We start from the raw sequence: 19,870 nt of genomic DNA on the forward strand, positions 1-19,870 counted from the left end.
TTGATGAAAGAAGAATGAACCTGTTGCAGGCAGTGTTATCCCCAGGCAGGTAGGCATATGCTGTATATAATGGTTGAGTAAGCAAGAGGAAGTAGTCAGCAACCAGCTTTATTCCATAACTTCCGTGTTGGTTTCTGTCTTGGCTTCCTTCAACAATGGACTGTCATGTTTAAGCCAAACAAACCCTTCCCTTGCCGAGTTGCTTTTGGTCAGTGTTTTATCCTAGCAATGGAAAGCAAATGAATACAATGGGTAATTGTGGGAATTTGTAAATTCTCTGGGCTGTTTGTTTCTTATAGAGTAGAAAATATTGCTTGCCTACCCAACATCCAGCCACTCCTAACCCCAACCTCACTGGGGGGTAGGAGCAGCTTTATTTTTTTTTTTTTTTTTTTTAATGATGGGAACAAAAATATACCTAAAAGCGAAGCTTCTGGAAAAACCATTTGTTCTTCCCTGTCTTGTATCTTTCCTCAAACTTGACCTTGGCCTCCCGCCTGGCCTTGCGTTTCAGGGCTGGGTCTCTAAAGACATCCTTGTTGACAACTGTTTTGTCCAAGGGGATGTCCACAGAGTACCTTGTGGGCATGAGGTGATTGTAGTTATAAACTTTCACGAAGGACTTGATCTTTGACCTCTTGGCGATTTTCTTCTTGCCCATGGCAGCTGTCACTTTTCGGGGATAGCGGTCAATTCCAGCCACAAGGGCATGGCTGTAAGGGCGGTCTGAGGTGCCATCATCAATGTTCTTCACGATGACGGCTTTGCGTCCGGAGTAGCGTCCGGCCAGGACCAGCACCACTTTCCCGGGTTTCATGAACTTGCCCATTTCTTTCACCCTGCGGAGCGGTGGCTTCCTTATTTTAACCAGCCCTGTGAATCCCAAGAGGCTACCCCACTCTCTGGTCTGCCACAGCCTGCCCTGCTCCAGAATGCCAGAGGACTGCTATCTTATCCTGAAGATGTTTACTCTCTCTCTGAAATTTACCACTGACGCTCAGTGCTTAGAGAGATCATAACTCCAGCACAGCTATGAGAAGAGTCAACAAGGAGGTAAAGCCAGAATTCCAGGGTGGACTAGCAGAAATATGGAAAGACTTGGGTTCATAGCTGCATCATAGAAACATTGGGTTTACCTGAACCTGGAGCCACCCCGCCTCTTGTTTCTAGAAGCTTCAGGTCTGGCTTGTCTATGGCTGTAGTTGAAAGCGTCAGTGCTGTGGAATATCACTTTAGGTAAAGATTTGTTACATTTGTTTATGCTATGGAAGATTACTTTAACCGTGTAAAGGTGTGTTACATTTGTTTATAACTACATTTGTTTAACAATGTAAGGATGTGTGTTTAATTATGTGTAACGATGTATTGCGTTTGCTTCACCGTGCCTGTATCAGGTACCCTGATTGGCCTAATAAAAGAGCTGACCGGCCAATAGCTAGGCAGAGAAAAGATAGGCAGGGCTGGCAGGCAGAGAGACAAAATAGAGGAAAAGACAGGTAAGGAGAAGGAGAAGAGAGGAGAGAATGAGGGAGACACCTGGGGCCAGAAGCCGGGCGGTCGCCAGTGAGACACAACAAACAGTGAAAATAAGACACAGAAGGAAAGGAAAGGAAAAAGCCCCGAGGCAAAAGGTAGGTAAAGAGAAACAGGTGAATTTAAGTTAAAAGAGCTGGCCAGTTGGTCTGCTTATAGGTCCCCTGGCAGTGGGACCAGGATTTATCCCTGGTGCATGAACTGGCTCTTTGGAGCCCATTCCCCATGGTGGGATTCCTTGCTCAGCCTTGAGACAGCGGGGAGGGGCTTGATCCTGCCTCAACTTGATATGCCAGACTTTGTTGACTCCCCATGGGAGGCCTTACCCTCTCTGAGAAGTAGATGTAGGTTAGAGTTGGGGGGGGATATAGGGAGGAGTGGGAGGAGAGGAAGAAGGGGGAACTGTGTATGTAAAATTTTTTAAAAATTGGAAAAAAAAAAAAAACTAGCCAGACATGAACCTAAGCTAGGCCAAGCACTCAAAACTAGTAAGTCTTTGTGTCATGATTTGGGAGCTGGTTGGTGGCCCAAAAGAAAAAGCCTGCAACTCACTAGACTCACTCTTCTAGGGGAACCCAGAAGACTGGCAGGGATGCATGGGAAGGGATAGCAGTCTTGAATAAGGGGTGTCCAAACCTCTGTTGTAGTCTAAGGGCACCTCAGGAAAACTATGAATATGGCCCACTATAATACCACAAACTTTTAAAGTATTGTGAGATGTTTTTGCTCTTTTCCAACTCAATTGCATGATTATTAAGCGTGAGCTTTGTAGGGGACAACAAAAGGTATCTCTGTGTCACAATAAAAAATATGTATGTGAGCTCTAGACACCTACGGCAGCAGGTTGGACACTTTTCGCTTTAACGTGTGACCCAAGTGTAGTAGTAGTTTTTTGTTGGGACTGCCAGCCCACAAATAATGACATGGAGACTTATTAATTATGAAAGCTTGGCCTTAGTTTAGGCTTCTTTCTAACGATCTCTTATAATTTAATTAACCTGTTCCTATTAATCTATGTTCTCCACGTGGCTTGGTTACCTCTCCTCTGTTCCGTATGTTCGACTTGTTCCATGTCCCCTTGGTATCTCCCCCACACCTAGATTCACCTCTCAGACTTTCTCTCTCTACCTGGAAGTTCCACCTAGTCTCTCCTTCCTAGCTATTGGCCATCTAGCTTTTTATTACACCAATCACAGCAACATAGCTTTATATAGTGTACAAATATCTCACAACACCCAAAGCATTATTTATCCAGGGTGTCCCAGGGGAACTAAAAGGTTGGACACCCCTGGATGAATATGGCAGCCAAATATCTTGATGGCCTGCTTTCAGTTACTTTTTATTTCTTCTATAGGTTAAGGAGTTGGTTCTAGAGTAAATGTTTGATACCTCTTCTCAAACAGGGAGGAACACTTAGCCTTCTCTGGTGTTCACAAGGTATGGGTCTTAGACGGGGTATGTTGATATTCTGTCCCATGCCCCAGGCATGTAGTTGAAAACATATACATTTATACATATGAGACAGACTTGTCCCACCTACATGAAGAACCAATTGACTTGTGTTCTCTCCCACTTAAATCTAATATTCACCTCCTTAGAGTCAATCTCTAATACAATATGAGTGGCCCCTAATTCTGAAGACTGCCAATTACAACATGTTACTCTTTAGTGGGAATTGTACCAGTAACTTCACATGTGTTGTGTTGTTAACTTCACAGTGGGTATAATTGGTGCCAATGTCTGTATTTCAATGAGAACTCTGAGGCTTGAGTAGGAAAAATCATTGGCTTGAGATATTGTGACTAAAATACAGTGTGATTTCAACTACAAGTGTGACTTGCTGCATTCTGCATTTTCAACATATATTTGTTGAATGCCAGCCATTTAGATACGATATAATGGGTACCACTGTTCCTATCTATTGCTTCATCTTTCATCCTTGGGAAATGCATCAAGACAGCATATATGTGAACATGAAGATACTGGATTTTTCCCTATAAATAGGCTTTGGCTGAAGTAGTTAAGTTACAAATTCATTCCACTGTAAATGATAGAAAACCCAGCCAATAGTGGTCCCAATGAAATGGGGCTTACTTTCCTGTGTGTGAGGCAGTCCACAGGCAGGCTCTCAGCACTGGTGGTGTCCTGATTCCTTGGCTCATCATTTTCTTTCCTTCTTTATGCCACAAAACATCTATGGAGGTTCCAGATGACACACCCATATCCATAAGACAGAAAGTAGACACAAAGACCAAAGGTGGGAAGACCCATTCCCAGCTGAGCAGGCCTGGTTCTTTAAGAAGGCAAAAGTATTTCCAGAGATGGAGAGAAGTCTGGAAACGTAGGAAGTAGGACTGTTGGGAAGCCGTAGTCCTGTTATTTGTTAGGCTGTCATAATCTACTCACTAAGGGAGAGTCTCTGAGTCACGATGGCCTGCTAGCCACACTTCAGAAAGCAGAGGCAGTCATCCCCATTGTACAGTTAGGGCAGCTAAGATTCATAGGGAACACAAGGCTCTGAGCCGGGACCAGTGGCTCAGTGAGGTCACATTTCCATAGGCTCCCATCACTGCATGTACCTTTGCTTCTTAAGTTTTTTTTTTTAATATCTCATGCTTGCTTTATATATTCAGTGAAAAGCCAAAGTCCTATGCCAGGATTGTACCCTGTGTTAGTTGGCCAGGACTACATCATGGCTCTCCCAGAGTTGGACTGGAGCCCTTTTTAACAGACCCCCCCCCCCCCCCACTTTCCACAGTGCGCTCTGGCTCTCCTTAGACCTTCCACCTTAAACACAATCAGGAGACTCCTTGCTCAGACTGCTGGCTTCTGGGTGAATTGTCAAGCTGCTTTAGCAACCCAGCGAGACAGTCTCTGGCTTTTCAGGGACAACCTAGTAATTCCAGCCTGCATCAGGACATTGGGTCCTTCTGTGTCCCTGGGAAGGTAAACGCTACCCAGTGTGGTTATGAAGAGTGGCATTGAGTGTGTGCCCCCATGTACTTGAGCATGATTGTTTTCCCAGGTCATTTTGATCTTGTTCACCACCAGCAGGATTTCTGATCATTTAGACCCTGCTGGGCCTGCTCTTATCTTCTGAGAGAGGCCAGAACAGAGAGTACTTTTGGTGCCTTCCCACAATAGTGGGAAAAACACTGTGGATCAGCTCGGCTTTGCTGGATGTAAACTATGAGTTCAGTTGCCCTGGTAACCGGGCATCTGTGCAGCTGGCTGGGGTGGGGGAATAGGTGGTAGAGTCAATCACTCTGTTTTTGTCCACTTAGGGGTTGCTCTCATTGACATTAGGATAGAAAATGAATGGAGAGCCCTTTTACTTTTTACCTTGTAGAAGAAGAGACATCTTTCCTTAAGTAGAGGCATCCACACAATAGATTTCACCAGTAGGTGTAGCCAATTAGTAATTATAAGGTTTAAAATCCTCACCCGATAAATTTTTATTAGTCAGTTGCATAGATCGATGGGTTTCATTGTGACATTTTCACATATTCACATCTTATGCTTTTACCCCTCCCCGCCCTATGACACTCATAGAAATTTATTGACAGGTTCCTCTTCCTGTGGGGTGTCCTTTTTCTTTGCGGTCCATTGGCCCCCAGGCCATGAGGACAAAAGGAACAGGATCAATGAGCAGGGCTCTGCATGACCCCTGAGCACAACGGAAGTAGCCTTCCCAGAGACAGTTTCGGTGCTGCAGCTCAGCTTTCTATCGGAGTAAGGAAGATGTATAGGATGGGAACAGCAGCGGGGGAATCGCCTAATTCGCATTTGGCAGCACGCTCCTATCATAAAGCTCCTTGTACAATGCCTAGTTATCATAAGTGGCAGCAGAGTGGTGTGGTAAAGCTCCTAGCACAATGTCAATTACCATAGGTAGCACCAGGGGGAGAGCATTTGCAGGAGGCTGTGTCAAAGGTCACCCCTAAGGTAAGTCAGGCCCGGGGACAGTCTCCAAATAAGGTCAGGAGAGAGCAGGGTTTGCACCAAGTTCAGAGAGAGCTGTCCAGGCATGGTGGACTGCAACATTTAGCTAGCAGGGCCCCCCAACGTCTTTCCTCCAAGCAAATGTCTTCACCAGACTTCAGGATCTAAACCCGGTTTCATGGATTTTGTGGGCATCCTTTTGTGAATTTTTGCTAACTCACCAAGTCCCTGTCTGGACATGGGGCATTCACAGCCACGTCTGATGCATGTGACTGTGTTGTGTTGGACCCTTGTGGTCTCTGGCGTGTCTGAATGGTGAGAATACCAAGATCAATGCAAACGTACAAGCTGCTCCTCTCCATCCGTGATAACGAGTGTCTCAGTTAGGATTTTATGGCTGTGAAGAGACACATGACCCCAGCAACTCTTATAAAGGAAAACATTGAATTGGGGCTGGCTTACAGTTCAGAGGTTTAGTCCATTAGCATTACGGTGGGTGGCATGCAGGAAGACATGGCACGGGAGAGGAGCTGCCCGATCCTCAGGCAGCAGTAAACTGATTTGAGCTTCTGAGACCTTAAAGCCTGCCCCCTAGTGATACCCCTCCTCCAACAAAGCCACACCTCCTCCAACTAGGCCACACCCCCTCCAACAAGGCCACACCTCCTCCAACAAGGCCACACCTCCTCCAACAAGGCCACACCTCCTCCAACAAGGCCACACCTCCTCCAACAAGGCCACACCTCCTCCAACAAGGCCACACCTCCTCCAACAAGGCCACACCTCCAAGGCCACACCTACTCCAACAAAGCCACACCTACTCCAACAAGGCCACACCTCTTAATAGTGCCACTACCAATGGGCCTGTTTATTCAAACTTCCACAGTGAGGATCAGAGGCCACCAGTCTTTATAGTTCCATTTTTGTACCCTGACTGGGGTTTGTCAGCAGGAAGCTATCTCAGTCTTCATTTTAGCAGCTGTTGGTCTTTTATTATTTTACCAACAGAACACTAATTACTGCTGCTTTTTTCTTTCTTCCATTATGTTAAAAAAATAAAGTGTAGCCAGGCAGCGGTGGCACACACCTTTAATCCCAGTGCTCGGGAGGCAGAGGCAGATGGATCTCTGTGAGTTCGAGGCCAGCCTGGTCTACAGAGCAAGATCTAGGACAGGCACAAAAACTACAAAGAGAAACCCTATCTCGAAAAAACAAAAACCAACCAAACAAACAAAATAAAGTGTACTGGGGCCTGAGGAGATAACTCTATCTATAAAATGCTTGCCACACAAGCATGAAGACCTGAATTCCATTCCTAGTATCCATATAGTAAACTGGACACTGGGAGGCAGAGACAGACTAACCCCTGGGGCCTAGCCTATTCAACAGTCTGGAGCCCAGTGACAGACCCTGTCTCAAAAACTAAGATGGATGGCTCCTGAGGAATGAGACCTGTATATGTACACACATGCACGCATACATACTTGTATGTGCCCATGCAAATACAGAATATTGGATAGGTTTGCTTTTCTTCCAGCAGATGTCCAATGTAGACCAAGTCCTGCAGGCACATAAATGTTGACTATCATTCTGAGCGTAGCAAAGCAGCATATTGCTGGTCCATGCTGGGAACATAGTGCCTTTGGGGTGATTGTGTCTAAGGCAATCCAGAGCAAAAATCTCCAAATTTTCACACTGAATTTTTTTTTTTTAGATTTATTTATTTATTATGTATACAGTGTTCTGCCTGCATGTATGCCTACAGGCCAGAAGAGGGCACCAGATCTCATTACAGATGGTTGTGAGCCACCATGTGGTTGCTGGGAATTGAACTCAGGACCTCTGGAAGAGCAGTCAGTGCTCTTAACCTCTGAGCCATCTTTCCAGCCCCCCACACTGAATTTTTAATGAGAAATTTTCATCTTTAAATCAATTAGTGCTGGATGGGAGTCAGCTGTTTTGTGACAGGTCTTCTGCTGACTTTACAGGCCAAAACAGAGAAGTGTAGTGTGTAATGTGTTTACAGCAGGCAGCTAATAAGGAGCCAGAATGACCTGTTGGGTCTTACCCAACACCTATCTTTAAAATGCATTTACTATGAGGAACCTACAGGGCTGGCTGAGATTTGGAATCTCCAAATGTATTTCTGCATAAAGTTACTGTTTATCAGAAAATAAAGTTTTATATCATTGTTCTCTGATGTTTCTTGCCAAAATGAATTATGTGGTGGGGGTAACCCATCTCACAGATAGCTGAAAGAATTTCAATGACCAGAGAAAGACAGAAGAACTTTTAATAGAGGATAGCAACCATAACTTCAAAATGCTAAAAGATTTCAGTTTGGTCTCTGTTTATTTTAAGTTACTTAGAAATTAACAGAATACATATATAAATGACACTTGATGAAAAAAAAAAGCAGGGAGAAGGTATTGTTGTTAGAGTGTGAACTAAGGATATTCTTATTATAGAAAGTGAAAAAATCCTAGAAACCATAATTGACATCCATTGTCATGTCACTTGAACTATGTGGGTTTTATTATTCCCCACTATATAGATGAGGAGACTGGGGTTGGGACAATTATTTGCCCAAGGCTGATTAAACCTAAACCTACCCCTTGACTACCAAAAGCAAAAGCCACATCACTTACAAATAATGACCCGTAATATCTGGTTATTTCCTTCTGAGACTGTGTAATGAAAACCGGGGTATGTGGTATCTAATCATTTATGTTATGGAAAACATTTCCTAATGTTAATGTTCTTTGAGAACCCTTTAAAAGTGATTAAAACTCCATCAAATTAATGTGCCAAAAGAGAGGGGAAAGTTGTCGCATCCGCCTCGACCAGCAAGGATGACGCGACGCCAGGCTCTTCTCTAAGCAGTTTATTCAGGAACCTTGAACAATCTTCTGACCCCGGGGAAAGTCATTTTCTTCTTCTCTCTCACTCATACTCACTCTCCCATTCTCTCTCTCATTCTCACTCACAGTCACTCTCACAATCACCCTCACGGGAAAGCCAGCCCACGCCCTTTATAGCCACTGGGCAATCAACCCCGTGGTGCCACGTGGACAATGCCGCTAGGGTCAGACATATGCAAGCAAGCCAGATTAGGTCCAGGTGTGCAGAAGCAAGCCAGATCCTAGCCTTAGCCAAATAAGGAGCATCTGCCATCGGGAAGGCAGAAGCCAGATGCTGCGCCATCTTTGAGGCACGGCCGTGCACGGCTCTCTACAGAAAGTCATTTAAATACTGCCCTTATCATAGTTAAGGTCTTAACAAATAGTTAAAAACTGGAATAAAATTACTAAATAGCCTCTCCTCTTTGGAGGCAAAGGTTTATTTTTTTCTGTTGTGTTGCGGTGACCATAGTAACCGAGAGAACAACTTCACGGGGAATTATGCATTTGGAACACAGCTGCTCAAGTTTCAGTCCATAGTTGCCCCATGTGCTTTTGCAGAACATCAAGATGAAGAAAGTGTGTAGATGACATTTTTCCCCCAAGTCCTTGTTGAGTACAGAAAGCAAGACTTACCCCCAGTGACCTACTTCCTCCAACTAAGCCTCACCTCCTAAAGTTTCTAGAACCTCCCAGAACAGTACCATTCACTAGGAAACTGAGTTTCCAATACATAACTCTCTGGGGGGTGACTTCACTCCCGAATCATAACACAGCTTTTAAGTACGGCATGCCACTGCGGTATTAACTAGGGTCATTTACTGCCTAGCAGTGGATTTCACAAGAACATCCATTGTTAGTTGATTATAAGTCAAGGAAGGTGAATGTGTTTCCCCAACAATAATTTGACCCTTTTCCTGTATAACAAGCCTCCATATTCTATGCATACCCTGGGGTTGGGGAGACAGTAACCCCGCCAGGAGGGTCTCTGGGAATGCAGATAAGTACAAGCAGAAGCCTGCAGGAGAGCAGCACTTGTGAGGATAGATGAGTGAGTAAATTAAGAAGCCAGGTTTTAAAGTGCTGAGCCTATGTTTGATAAGTGGTTGCTAGCCTTGAATGGTAAAATTGATCCTGATACTGGGGCTGAAGCTTGAGGTAGTGTCTTTGGCCTTCCCGTAAGTTCAAACTCTCCTGATACTTAGCTTTTATATCTGAAGCTAAATTTAATGGCTCGATGCTGAAACTTTCATGGCTATAGATAAAAGTCAGTCAGAGTGATGGATAGACACTGTTCCATTCTCTGGCCTGCTCATCTTCCATGGGAGTGTGCTATTCAGATGGAAGCAATCCTTGATTGCTCTCATCTCATAGTAGGTTGTTTTGGAGACTGTGTAGGATAACTTAACAGAGCATATATGTTCATTATACTGGTTAACTCCTAGGAATACCTGTGTCTGTGTTTATATTATAGATGCCTTTGCCTCCCCAGTTAGCACGTGTTCCCCTGAGACTCTGTCGCAATGCAAAGGGTGAGGACCTTTGGGTCATATAGTCCTTACATTCGTATCTGGACGTCTCTGCTTACCAGCTTTGCCCATGGGTACATGACCCATGTCTTCATCTGTGACATTGACCTGATAATGTCCATTGTCCAAGCTCTGGTGAGGATGAAATGACATGACACTAAGAGAAACTTCCTAGGTCACAACTGCCTCTGATGCATAGGTACATTACTTTTCTTCCTTTCCACACCTCCACCTCTAGAGAAGGGGCCCAGGTATTCCTGTTTTTTTTTTTTTTTTCCCAGCTTTTGACCCTAGGCTCATACTTTCTGTTGGGGCCTGATATTTTACAGTACATAGTTAAGTCGCTAGGTTACGTTATTAACTTGCTCTGAGCCTATTGACTCATTGATAACAGAAATAATTACCTATCAACCTGCATAGTGTTTTAAGTAGTATAATTAAGAGATAAGGTATGCCAAGCCCACTGTCTGCACAAAGTGGGCTCTCAGTGAGTTAGAGGACTAGCACTAAATGGGCATGACTTAAAAGGACAGCCTTCCAGGCATCTTCCTGTCGATCATAGACTCCTCTTCTGGGCATCTTCCTGTCGATCACAGACTCCTCTTCTGGGCATCTTCCTGTCGATCACAGACTCCTCTTCTGGGCATCTTCCTGTCGATCACAGACTCCTCTTCTGGGCATCTTCCTGAGGATCACAGACTCCTCTTTCAGGCATCTTTCCTGTTGATCACAGACTCCTGAGCATCTTTGATGATCACAGACTCCTCTTCTGAGCATCTTCCTGTCCATCACAGACTCCTCTTCCAGGATCTTCCTGATGATCACATACTCCTCTTGACTTCTTCGTTAGTGTCCTGTTTTTGTTCACTCACTTTCTGGAGAGATTGCTTAGAGCCCCGTTTTTTTTATTATTCTATACCTTCTTCTTTTCCTTAGAATTTTCACCCAAGACTTCAGCTACCACTTCTAGATAGATAATTCTAAGGTTTTCCTGAGTTCCATACTAGTTTACTTACCAACAGATGGATGCCCCTAAAGAACCTCTTGAACTCAGTTGCAGTGATGCAGTTCCTATACTTCCCACGTACTTCTCTAAACTGTTCCTACAGGAGATCCACTCTGCCCCACCCTGCCATCTGTGGGTCCCATTTCCTCCTTCCATTTCTTTAGGCAAGCACTGAACACATATGTTCGATGTGGGCCCATAGAGGAGAGTCGAGTCCTTCCTCATGCTTTCTAAGGGTCACCACAAGAAGACTATAATAACAAGACAACTACGACAATGGGAAAACAGTCCCATGAGACCATTTGCGGGGCATGTTCATTGTGTTACCGTTATCATTACTACCCTAAGGTATGAGTGACATGGGGCCTGCCCTGAGGTCACATGGCAGTGGCTCCGTTCTTGCTTTCTTCAGAGTCAACCAAATGTCCCCCCCCCCAAACTTGCCTTTCATATTCTCAGTACCCGAGACCTCAGACCTTCTACTCATACCACATACACCTCTTCCAGAAACTGCATTTGGGCTTCAGATCCAGCTGTCTTTCAGAGAGCATGTGGCACCGTAGGTGTTTGTGTCCCTAGGCATGAGAGCTGGGCATGAGCAACCATTTGTAGGGGTTGCGGCCTGAAGTGTCCGCATCTGTAGCCATGAGACCTCACGAGGGACAGAGCAGATCAAATAGTAGGAAGATAAATGAGTGAGCTACAGGATTTGAGGAGTACTGTGAACATGAGGATGTCCTTGGGCAATCAGTTAAGAATCTGACTAATACAACTGTTTCATCGTTCCAACACTTCTCCAGGCAAGTCATATTAGTTACGTATTATTTCATGTATGCTAAGTATTTGTGTGGGTGCGTGTATGTGCATGTGCTGGAGAGAAAGAGACATAGAGAAAAAGAATGAGAGGGTGCATATATGGAGGCCACAGGTCCCCATTGGGGTGTCTTCCTTGCTTGCTCTCCATCTTATTTTTTGAGAGGGGATATGTCACGGAACCGAGAGCCTGTCAACTTGGTTAGGCTGACTGACCAATGATCTGGGACTTCCCCCCCCCCATCTGTGTCTCCCTGCTCCAGCACTGAAGTTACAGATGCATCTTTTCCATGGATATTGGGGACCAGAACTCGGGTCCCCAGGCTGGCAGAACAGACACTTTCCTGACTAAGCCGTCCCTCTCTAGCCCTCAGTTCCGTATTTTAGATGAAGAAAATAAAGACTTGAATAGGTGAGAGTTCGAATGTGACCCACCCGTACCCAGACTGCTTTTGTTCTACCTTGCCCCATCATAGTCTGTTTCCATTCTCTCCGTTGCAGCCGAGCTCCATTTTGTAGACCGTGTCTGAGATCGTATCTTCCCCTTGACTCAAGTTCTCCATTAGCTCCTCATTTTCATCTGGCCCACAGCCAGTCTCCCTGGCATGCCGTCGTGAGACCCGTAAGCCCTGGCTCACATCCGCTTTGTCACACTCTGTTCTCACCAACCTCCCCATCTGGTCACAGTGGGACATTAACTTATGCATGAATCCACACTACCTTTCTGTCTTTCCCCTCTTCGTCCCTTGGCTGGCCAAGGCTCATTCTGTCCCTTCCATTTCAAGGACAAGTAAATGTCACCACATCTGTAAAGATGCTTGCGTTTCTATTTCGGGATTGGTTCTACTTTAGTGACTATAAAATACAAGTCCCTACTGCCTTGACCTTGTGTTTACATGTTTTCAGTAGTCTGTCACCTCCCAGGTTGTATGTTATATACCTAACATTCCATGTACTGCCTGGATATATAGTAGGCTAAATCAATGTTTATTAAAGACTTTGTCTTTATTATTAAAAATCTTATTTCTCAAACATAGAATATTAGTTAAGAATACCAATTTTAATTCAGTTTTGTTGATCTAGTAATAGATTGGTTTTAGGAAGCACTTTAATATTATAACTAATATTATATATTAGAACTGTCTCCTGAGTTTTTTGAAATTTTTTTACTGTTACTATTGTGTATGTCTGTGTACACGTGCATGCTGTGTGTGTGTGTGTGTGTGTGTGTGTGTGTGTGTACAAGTGCGCACGTGTGTAGATAGGCCAGAAGTTGATATTATTGATATTATTGATATTGTCTAACTTAATTACTTCCTTATTTTTTGAGATTGCATATCTCACTGCACCTGGAACTCACCTGTCAGCAAACTCCCAGGGACTCTCCTGTCTCTGTCTCCCCAGTGCTGGGAATTCAAGCACACATTACTGTTCCTGGCTTTTTACAGGGATGCTGGGGATCTGGACTCAGATGTTTGTGTTTTCCCAGCAAGCACCTTACGAACTGAGCTATCTTCCACCCACCTGTCTCCGCCCCCCCCCCTTAAATAGAACTGGGGTGGAACCCAGGGTCTTTCACGTGCCTGGCAGGTGTCTACCACTGAACTCCATTCCTATCCTCATTTTGCTTTGAGACAAAGCCTCTTCCAAGTTGCCCAGGCTGGTCTTAAACTCACTTTGTAGACCAGGCAGGCCTTGAACTTGCACACTTCCTGCCTCCAGCTACCAAGTAGCTAGCATTATAGGCTTACCGCTTGGCCAACTTCCTCTTCCGTTTTATCATTTCTCTTGAAGAGGCTGAGGGCATGTAAATCGGGAGCACTACCCACAAGTACCAGAAATTTCTATTTAACAGAAGCCTTGCACCATTTTGGTGTCAGGACATTTACTTTGTAAAAAGTTCTAATAAATGTATATGTATATTATTGTGAGCTATGATAGGCTAGTGTGTCATGAGTAGGGCCTCAAATCAGTGTTTCTCCAAGGTGATTTGTTTTCTTATGTTTTTGAGTTACCTGTCCTTGGTTGTATAGACTTTTCTGAAAGATGTTTATGCCATAGAGTTGCCATTTTTTTTTTCAAATAATAGCTACATATTTAAACAAGGTTATCAGCATATAAAAAGGATGCTCATGCTACTGCTAGTCGATTTTCTCTGCTTGCCTAAGATTTGTTTATTGCAGCTACATGTCTCTCCTGTGGTTTGCTTCGGCTTGCTACTCCGTGGCAGAGGGAGGCTGTCCTCCTGCAGGAGTCTGGGCAGAGCCCTGGCTCTTCCTTGCCAGCTGGAGCGTTTTCATCATGAAAAAAAAGTCATTAACTAACAAAATGCATGTGAATGCCATGAACCAGGGAGGGCAGAATAATTTCCGCAGGCATGTGGCATGCTGTTTGCACTGTCATGCGAAGCCTGCGTGCTTGTTTTTAGGGAGATGTATTATAGAAGGGGACACGATTATATTAGATGCAGTTATTTTACGTTAGAGCTTGGACAAACAGCTGCATTTTAGGTTCATGAGTGAGCCTAGCTTGAGTCAAGAAGGCATTCAGGAAAAGACAGAATTCAGTAAGCCTTCGAAAAGTGATTTTTTTTTTTTAAAGAGGAAAGAAAGAGGAAGCTGGTCCAGGGTTCCAGCCCAGCTTTTGATAAGATGAGCAGAGTGTGATGATAGGAGAGATGAAGGGAGCCCACCGGAAGTGTGGAGTGGGAGGGGGCGGGACTTAGACTGAGGCCAGACTGCTAATGCACATGGTGTTCAGGGATCCAGGAAAGAGCAATGAAGGGAAGGTGCTGAGAGAGTGTTCACAGGTTCAGGGAAGAGCCGACATCACTGTTCCCTGTTCTCAAGCAGTAAGCAGCCCTCCAGACCTATGGGTTCTCCATCTGTTGACCCAGCCAACTTGGAATTGAAATATGATTTTTAAATTGCAACTGTGATGAAATCTGTACAGACATTTTCCTCCTGTCATTATTCCCCCAAACAACACATTCTAGCAACCATGAACACAGTAGTCCCAATGTATTAGATATGAAACATTATCTATAGAAGATTTAACTATACAAGTGGTATACATAAGTCGTATATAGATACTGTGCCATTTTATCCAACAGATTAGAACATCTTGGAACATTCCCCTGTAGTTATCAAAAGATGACTGTATTTAATTCTTGAAATCTTTAAAATGTAGAAACAGAGAGGCATGGTGGTACATGCCTGTCAGCTCTTGGGAGCCTAAGACAGGAAGGTAAAAATTGTAGGCCAGCCTGAGCTACCTGCCTCAAAAAAAAAGCTAAAAACAGGAATAACTGTGGTGATGTATTGTGTCCTCCAAAATATTGTGCACCCTAATAAAGTTTATCTGAGGATCAGAGGAAAAAGCCAGCCACTATATTAAACATAGAAGTCAGGCAATGGTAGCACATGCCTTTAATCCTATCACTCGGGAGGCAGGGATCTGTCTGGATCTCTGTGAGTTCAAGGCCACACTGGGAACAGAACCAGGTGTGGCAGCGCATGCCTTGAATTCCAACACTAGTTAACCATAAAAGTCTGGAGGTTCGTACAGACAGACAGGAAGTGACAGAGCTGAGCAGGAAGAGGAAGTGATGTAGCTGGGGAGGGAGAGGAAGTGAGAGGCAGAACAGAAAGGCATACAGGCATGGGTATACAGGAAGTAGCTCTCTTTGGCAGAGAATCTCCAAGTGGTAAGAACATGGCTGGCTTCTTTCTGCTTTTCTGATCTCTCAGCTTTTCACCCCAATATCTAGCTCCAGGTTGTTTTTTTTATTAATAAGACTGTTTAGCAATTCATTCTACAGATAATAAAACCAGAATCCTCCCAGTTCCCAGTAGACAAAGACACATTTTGAAGATGTTGGTGTTCCTCCTTTGCTCTCATCCCTTTCCCCCACTCTGAACACATACATTTGTTTTTAAATTCGAACATTTTCCTTCGTTAATAAAAAACTCCAGAATGCTTTGTTATTGCCCATTACTCCCTTCTAAGGGCTTGCCATGATTTAACCTTATTTACATTGCAAATGATCCTACAGTAAAAGTCTTTTGTGGCCTCTGTGATTATTTTCTTAGAAAGGGTTACAAGAAGAAACAGTCTCAGGCCAAAGCAGGTTAATATTCTTGAACTCTTGATACATATACACACCAACACATTAATCTTTATGAAAAATCATAAAGCTAAGATCCCTTCCATGGGGCCACAGAAAGTGCTTCCCCAGGGAATCGTTCAGTGTGTAGATGGAGGTGAGCAGTTTACAGCAGCTCACAGTGGAACTGTATAAGCAAGGTGTATGACTGTGTAGTGGCTGATGGCAGGAGTTGAAAGGACGGAGTGACGGCGGGTAGGAAGAAGGGAGTTTCTTTAACACTTTTAAAATTAAAATTATTATGTGCGTATGCACATAGCATCTTGTGTGTGTCAAAGTCATAGAGAAATTGAGGGAATTGGTTCTTTCCTTCCACAATGTGGTCCCTGGGTGGGCAGGCCTGGCAGCAAGTCCCTCAAGCAGAGAGCTTGTTCCTGCAAGTTTCTTCACAAAGGCTCTTTCATCTGCTTGCTCTGTGTGAAATGTTTAATCTAGTACTCATTGGGATTGGAAAACAAACAAACAAACTAATCACGAAGGCTGCAGACTGACCAGGAGCACATCCTCCCTCACGTCCTACGCGACATCTGTCCTCGTTCATTGAAGCGTGGTGGGAGCCACTAAACGGCAAACTAAGCCCTCAGCACAGAGCCCGGCACATTGAAGACTTTAATAAATGTCACTACTGTCCTTCCCCCTTGACTCGAATATCCTTTGGTTGGAAGTGGCAGATGCCTGGCCCAAAGAAAAAGACCAGTATGTGGCCAACACTAGGGCTGTGTCCACTGAGATGAGGAGGCCACTGGCTCTGGCCTTCTCAGTAAACCTTTAAATGGTCTTGTTAACTCTTCTCAGGTATTTTGACTTCAGTAGTGTTTGGAAGGTATGCCCACTCTTATTCCTGCCTTAGACAGGAATGACACCTATTTCTGCTTGTCCTATGCTCAATGCAAACCCAGTACCACACTGATGCTTAATGTTTGTCAAAAATGGATTCTAGAACAGTCATCCTTAGAACTAATATGGATGTCATATCAGCCATTGTCTCCTGGATATAAAAATGTTTTCCCTCTCTGATGATATAGAATTTAAATCCTATGGTAGAAATAGTAATATTAATAATACTAGATTCCAAGGGAAAGTCCCAAGCTGTACTCTATCATTAATTTTCTTCCAAAATGATTAAAAATGGTCTCTCATCAATTATCTTTACTCATATTTCATACTTTTTCAAATATTAAAAGAATAGTAGATCAGAACTTCAGAGTAAAAAAGGTAAATCTATTCTTTTTCCATAGCAATATAGCAAAATATTGTACTTATGTTACTTTCTATTTTGTTTGTAGCTGTTTTCAAATTTAGGCACAAATTGTGAAGGGGAAGAAGACAAGCATTGGAAATGTTTTCAGATGATTGACAAGCTTGCTTAATCACTGGCTGTGCTGGTTTGAGTAAGAATGACCCCTGAGCTGGGTGGTGGTGACACACACCTTTAATCGCAGCACTCAGGGGGCAGAGGCAGGCAGATCTCTGTGAGTTTGAGGCCAGCCTGATGTACAGAGTGAGTTCTAGGATAGGCTCCAAAGCTACACAGAGAAACTTTGTCTCGAAACCACCACCCCCCCAAAAAAAATGATTCCTGAAAGCCTGATGTATTTTAGTGCTTGGCCCTGATTAATGGAACTGTTTGGGAAGGGTTAGGAGGTGTGGCCTTGGTGGAGGAGGTGTGTCACTGGGGATTGGGCTTTGAGGTTTTAAAAGCCTACACCATTCCCAGTTAGCTTTCTATACCTCAAGTTTATGGATTAGAATATAAATTCTTGACTACTCCTTCAGTGAGTGAGTTCCATGCCTGCCTGCCTGTCAGCCACTGTGCTCCCTGCCATGACTCACCCTCTGAAACTGTAAGCCCCAATAAATCTTGGTCATACCATTGTATGAACAGAGGTATTCTTTATGGGCAGAACAGCAGCTATAGAGAGCATGTAGACTTAGTAAATTCCAGAAAGAAATGGAAGAAAGAGTTCATTCTTCATACCCTGTGTCTGTGGAGGTAAGTCCTCTTCCCTTTTTGAGCTGAACAGCGGAGAGAAATTCTATAGGGAACATTTTACAAGGAGCCAGAGCTAGTGACAACAGGAACCATTCCCTTCCAATTATAAAAGTATCTCCTATACAAAGATTGATGCAGAAAGCATTTATGAAAAGAAAAACTATCTCCCTGTGGAAATGCCCATTGTCAGCTCTGAGCTAAAAAAGCTCATTCTTAAGCAGAAGCCAAATCGATTTCCAGTGGTAGATATCCTTTAATACTCTTGGATCTTTTTATGTGCATGTAAGCACTTTATAAGAAAACGATAGATAATACAACCTTAAATTCTTAGGTAAAATATGAGTATAAGCATGTTATTTAAGAGTTCTATACTAGATTGAATCATCTAAAGTTGCCAATATTCAACCTTTTCTGACTTAAGAGAAATGACAATTTCATATGCTTAACTTAATAACTTCACTGGGCTTACTAAGAGATCTTGCAAGCCTGTGGAAGAAAATGGATTTCATGTTGATCCAAGCTTCGTCCCCAAGGCCTAAAACATAGCTTCTGACAGGTAAATCTAATCTTCATTTTAAATAGGAAAGGAAAGGGTTGACACCAAAAAAAAATTCAATAAAATATAAATGAGAACAGAAAGAAAATGGAAATGTTTTAACTGTACTCTAGAGAAAGTCAGTTAAGGAACCAATTTAGCTCCAACTGGCTCCGTGGAATTAGCTCAGACAAAATCTTCATTGGTGGAAATTCATCAGTGTTGGTACAAACTGTTTAAAGCATCTATATTTATGATGATCACACCAGAAGGCTGAAAAACCTGTACTCAAATTAGGAGAGAACATGGCTATCAGGAACGGTGATAGCTGTGTCTTGAACCTTAGGACCATCCAAGGAATGAATTGTGTTTTGCTTTCAAACAGCTTGTAACTTTTCATAATGCCATGGAGTGGAACACATTGTTTCATGAACTACCACTCACAAAGGATAAAGGCACATGACCTGGGCTATGCCTGTCTCCATCTCCAGTGTGGTGGTTATTTGCGTTGCTTTTTTAATTATTTGGGATTTTCAGACATGAGTATATTGTATTTGATCAAATCTACCCCCACTCTCTTCCCTTTCAATTCCCTCCCTATTTCTACCACTGTTTTTCCCTTCCGATTTCACGTGCTCTGTGTTTTAAACCTGCTGATTCCTCTTAGTTCTGCTATTAGGTACATGTGTGAAGGGCCATTTACCAGAGCACAGGCAGCCTCTCAGGAGCTGTATCCTTGGGGAAAAAAGCTGACTTTCCCTTTCCCAGCCACCGTCAATTGTCAATAGCATCTCAGCTAAGGATGGGACTCCATGACCTCTTCTTCCATCTATGGTGGAAATTTGGTTGACTTCATCTCGTGCGTGTCTTGTAGTTACAACTGCCATGAGTATGGGCAACATCCCTGTCGTGTCCAGAAAACATGGTTTTGCTGTAATCATCCACTACCTCTTACAGTCTTCCCATTCCCCTACACTTTGGTGACCCCTGAGCCTCACTGAGAAGGGAACACTCCACAGTCTGTTGTTCTTCACATGCTGCTCAGTCAGGAGTCTCTGTATCAATCACCATGTACTGAGAGAAGAAGATTCTGTAATGAGGGTTGAGAGAGGCACTAATCTGCTAGTAGAAAGATAAGTACCTGGGAGGCAGCTTAATACTGTGTGTGGTTAGCTTAAGAGAAATAGGAAGTTCTCCCCTGGAGCCACGGGTCCTTGGCCCTATTAGTTTCATTTTTTATGCACAATTAAATCTAGTCTTAGTCTGTTTTTTTCTTGATATGACAGGATACTTGTGAGGGGAGAATTTATTTTTAAAAGATGTTTGGTCTTATGGTTCTGGAGTCTAGGAGGTTGAAAATCATGGGTCTGGCGTCTTGGCCTCTGGTGGTGATGTGTTTCTTCTAGCTTGGGGAACAGGGCAGGGACAAATCAGTACCTATAGACAGAACACAA

General features: G+C 43.6%; 1 protein-coding gene across 1 annotated transcript; it reads right to left on the bottom strand.

The window, feature by feature from the left end:
* Positions 1–384: 384 nt before the first annotated feature.
* On the bottom strand, positions 385–851 carry LOC131918550 (large ribosomal subunit protein eL27). Its single transcript, XM_059272696.1, has one exon. The coding sequence runs from the start codon at positions 827–829 to the stop codon at positions 419–421; it is 411 nt and encodes a 136-aa protein (XP_059128679.1). The 5' UTR covers positions 830–851; the 3' UTR covers positions 385–418.
* Between the last annotated feature and the right edge of the window lie 19,019 nt (positions 852–19,870).

The sequence above is a fragment of the Peromyscus eremicus genome, chromosome 8b (assembly GCF_949786415.1).
Source record: "Peromyscus eremicus chromosome 8b, PerEre_H2_v1, whole genome shotgun sequence".
In the NCBI taxonomy this organism is placed as follows: Eukaryota; Metazoa; Chordata; class Mammalia; order Rodentia; family Cricetidae; genus Peromyscus; species Peromyscus eremicus.